The sequence below is a fragment of the Aplysia californica genome, unplaced genomic scaffold, assembly GCF_000002075.1.
Source record: "Aplysia californica isolate F4 #8 unplaced genomic scaffold, AplCal3.0 scaffold00549, whole genome shotgun sequence".
Lineage (NCBI taxonomy): Eukaryota > Metazoa > Mollusca > Gastropoda > Aplysiida > Aplysiidae > Aplysia > Aplysia californica.
Window position 1 is genome coordinate 573,720 of NW_004797819.1, and position 4,332 is coordinate 578,051.

Consider the following 4,332-nt stretch of genomic DNA (forward strand, 5'->3'; position numbering starts at 1 on the left):
CCCCCCCCACCCACACACACAAACCTGATGAGGGCGGAAGATAGACAAAGATTTACAGACAGGACAAATCAAAAACATATCTCGACCTCTGACCACCACCACACACACACACACAAAATATCCTGACAGACAAGGACAAACAGTTTCCACCACACACACAATTCTGACAAAGACAGAGGGCAAAACAAGGACTTACAGTTACTACCACACGCTCACACATACACGCACAAAATACTGACGAGGACAGAGGAAAGCCAAGAACTTACAGTCGCCACCACATACACACACAAAATCTTGATGAGGACAGAGGAAAGCTAAGAACTTACAGTCATCACCATACGCCCACACACACACACATGTACACACACACACGCACACGGCGACAAGGGCAGAGGAGAGACAAGAACTTACAGTCGCCACAACATCGTCCACCATCTGCAGCTCGGCCAACAGACCACCGTCCGAGGTGAGGCTGGAATTGAGGGAAGAAGAAAAGCTGGAGCCAGGGCTGAGACGATTGAGGAATGAATCAGCATCCAGGAGTCGATCCTGAAGGGAGGCAAACGAGGAGGGCAAGGACTGGAACAACGACGAGCTTGTCTTGATATCAAAAGCCTGGAAAAAAGGGAATAAAATACACAATGAGAATTTTTTTTTAATGAAAAAAGAATTATTCTTTTTTTCCTACAATGTCAAAGCCTGCAACTTTGGCAAAAGCCTGAAGCCTCTATGCTTGCACAAATCAATGTAACCCTTTTGTTGCCCCATGACCTACCTGGTACTTCACAGTTATTATATAATATATGCCCAATTTGGAGCTTTTGGATTGTGCCATACCATGGATGGCAAAGAATTTGGTCAAACTTGCCGTTCTTAGTTTCCTACAGGACGTTTCATGCACGACCCACTAATCATCTGACTCTTCTGTAGGGAAAAAAAGCCATATGTACAATATGGGTTCATATTCAAGAAAAAAGAATTATCAACGCAGTACAAGAAATTCTGTTTCAGTTGCTGTCCTGAGGTATACTGGAAACTGCCAATTTACACCATTTGTTGTTTGTGCTTTTCATCACGTTTTTCAATCAAACTCAAACAGAAAAGTGTTTTTGAATTAAGATAAAAGGCGTGGAGCCAAAAATTAAAAATTCGATAAAAATTTTCAAACGGACGGAAAAATGTCGGGTTTTTTTCGATTTCATTATTTTGACGCCTGATTCCACAACGCTGTGACACATGTAAAAGAAAAAATCTGGGACTGGAAAAAATCTGTTCACTATGTGCAAGCTTAAGTGTATCCTCATTAGATAAAGCTCACTGACCTGGTTGGCAGAGGCCAACTCAAGCATGAGAGGATCCTGGTCCAGAAATTTCCGCTGCACTCGGTTCATCAACAGCTCTGTCTTCACATACGGGACATCCTGCATCAAAGACAGAAAAACAATTTTAATTGTTGACAAAACAGGAAAAGCGCCAGCCCAAAAGTTCCGACCACAAACACAGCCTGTGAGATTAAGTATAGAAAAGAAACATTTGTCAAAGGAAAACATGAAACATTTAACATCAAAAGAAACAATACATTTACTTTTTGAACTTGTTAAAAGTCAACAGCTGCTCTTGGACAAGTTTGACAAGGATCATCAGAAAGTCATTATGAAAACCACGAGGGAAAAGGGGACAGACCAGTCTTTGTTACAAGAAGGCATGGAGTTCCTCATTGCCACGACTGGCATATGTTCAGTTAGAAATAGGGCGCTCCAGTGGTTCACAGAGGAAGGAGTTCAAACTCACAAGTAATGTCAAGCAAGTGTCGGTGACATGGGGTTTAGGTTGGTGGTCACTGGGGTGTGTTCTTGAGCAAGACACGACACGGACAACATTATCTAAAAAAAAACCCAGGGCGCTGGACGGTGGCGACCAGCAAAGGCATGTTGGTGAAATTGTTCTGTAATGGTGAGATAATATTGTATATTTATGTATACATGTATTTATGTATGCATTTACGTATGTTCTGTATTGGTGGAATATTGTATATTTATGTATATGTATTTATGTATGCATTTACGTATGTTCTGTATTGGTGGAATATTGTATATTTATGTATGTATTTTTTATGTATATTTGCCACTGTAACCTCAATTTACCAAACAGGATTGATAAAATGGAATCTATATCTATCGCTATTTATATTAATTTTCCCAAATTTTGTTTCTAATCTTTCCTGAATGCCAGAAAGACATGATCAATAGGTTCTCGGTCATTTATAAGATGGTGGCGGATCAACTCACCCAGTCCAGAGCAAAGCTAGCCATGCTGTTGACAGGAAGTGATTGCTCCTTGTGCGTAGCCACAGTGATCAGGACATTGGCCTTGGGCCTCTTCAGCAAAGATTTGGTCTGCATGGCTGGACTTTTCTGAAGGTCAAACAAAATGTTGATGAGTCATAACTTACAAGTTAAAGTTATACAACACAACACATCAGTCTGACAAAGGTTATACAACACAACACATCAGTCTGACAAAGGTTATACAACACAACACATCAGTCTGACAAAGTAGGTCATACAACACAACACATCAGTTTGACAAAGGTTATACAACACAACACATCAGTCTGACAAAGGTTATACAACACAACACATCAGTCTGACAAAGGTTATACAACACAACACATCAGTCTGACAAAGTAGGTCATACAACACAACACATCAGTCTGACAAAGGTTATACAACACAACACATCAGTCTGACAAAGAATAATATATATATATATATATATATGGGCAATTCTCTTGTAAACTATAATATATAATAAACAAAACTCTGTGGAATGTTGCAAACCATAATTCTACAATTAAAATCAAGGTACAGTAAAAGAAAAAAATTGGTTTAATGAACACCATTTAATTAATGCTTAAAACGTACAAACGGACATAACGTTCATTTATTGAAGCCCCAAGTCCCATTGTATTTTTCCCTACTTTTGGCTCATACACGACGGTATAACTATAACTCGGCTAAGACGTTTAAAATATTAAGTCAGAAGGAAGTACGTGATATGATGGTTCAAAGATATTCATGTTTCCAAATTTTCACCTCTGACAAATAAACAAGTAGGCTCTAAAGCGCTTATTAAATAACTGTTATGAACGTTCAAATATTAAAAACTTACTTTATTACTCAATCCCAGGGGGCCGGCCAGCACATTGTGAAGGTCGCTGGAGGGCAGAGCTGAATCTCCTTCCTGGCTCTGCAGCACCACGTAGGAAGGGACATGCTTGACATGCAGCTGCTGGCCCTCACAGACAGCCACTGATGGTACAGTCAAAAAGAGAGAATTACAGTAACAATGCAAGCAGCAAATCAATCAAAAAGATGATAACAGGAGGAAAAGAATGTGCACCAGTAGAAGCTGAAACATCACGTGTGTTTGGCAAGAGAGCAGTAGCAGGAGTAAATTACACAGGTTGGAACATGTTTAAAATTACATATTACAAGAGTATGTTATACTTCTATTGTCATCAAGAAGCATTCTTTCATTTTGCTATTCTCACCCGCTTTTTTTTCGCGCCTTTTTATTTCGTTTCGGGCATCATCTAAGGACCCCTGTCACTGGGCGACAAGACTCGCCTCCCTCTCTCACTCCGCCAGGCCACTATTGTTGATTTAGGGGAAAACCTTATCTTTTGAGCAAATGGCGTCACATTTTCTTGTTATTTATACGTTCTGTAATGGAAAATTGTACTCTTGAATGGTTTAACCAATCAAAATTAAGAAAAAAATAAGTCTAGTGTCAAGGCACCGAGTGCCTTAAAAATAATTGTGGGTTCTGTTAGGGATAACATGTGTTATTGTGTTGTAAACAAATGCCAATTCTAACATTACAATGACAAACTATTAGCATACTAACATTATTTCATTAGCAATGACCGCGAAAATCCTTTTTTTGCCAGAAAGTGTTTGCAAATAGGTGCATTTTGTAGCTTTATCTTCACAGAGCATGGAACTTTTTGAATTTTTGAAATCCACCAATAAACAAAAAAGTTATGGATTTTTTAATCAATTAATTTCTGGTACACTTTATGAAAAAAACCCAAAATATGGGACGTTCTTTGGTGAGTTTTGAGACAATATTCGTCACAACTCGCTCATTTCTCTTGAGTATTTAAAAGAAACTTGGCAACCCAGTACATTTTCTAGTGCAGAATCTAGTCCTGCTTTCAGATTTTTCATAGCTATCCTATTTTTTGAGTTATGAAGACGTTTGTAGGTAAAAATGTGGCGGTTTTCAGTGCGTTTTGAGACCATATTTGTCATACCTCGCCTATTTCTT

At 38.9% G+C, this 4,332-nt stretch overlaps 1 protein-coding gene across 1 annotated transcript in view; it reads right to left on the reverse strand.

The window, feature by feature from the left end:
* Positions 1 to 4,332, reverse strand: part of LOC101862753 (renin receptor) — a 21,783-nt gene that overhangs the window by 11,673 nt on the left and 5,778 nt on the right. The window contains exons 2-5 of the mRNA XM_005106676.3: positions 3,172 to 3,311; positions 2,289 to 2,414; positions 1,323 to 1,421; positions 412 to 615 (exon numbers count right to left, since the gene is read on the reverse strand). Of these exons, the coding sequence (XP_005106733.1) occupies positions 412 to 615; positions 1,323 to 1,421; positions 2,289 to 2,414; positions 3,172 to 3,311 (569 nt within the window). The remainder of the gene's footprint in view (positions 1 to 411; positions 616 to 1,322; positions 1,422 to 2,288; positions 2,415 to 3,171; positions 3,312 to 4,332) is intronic.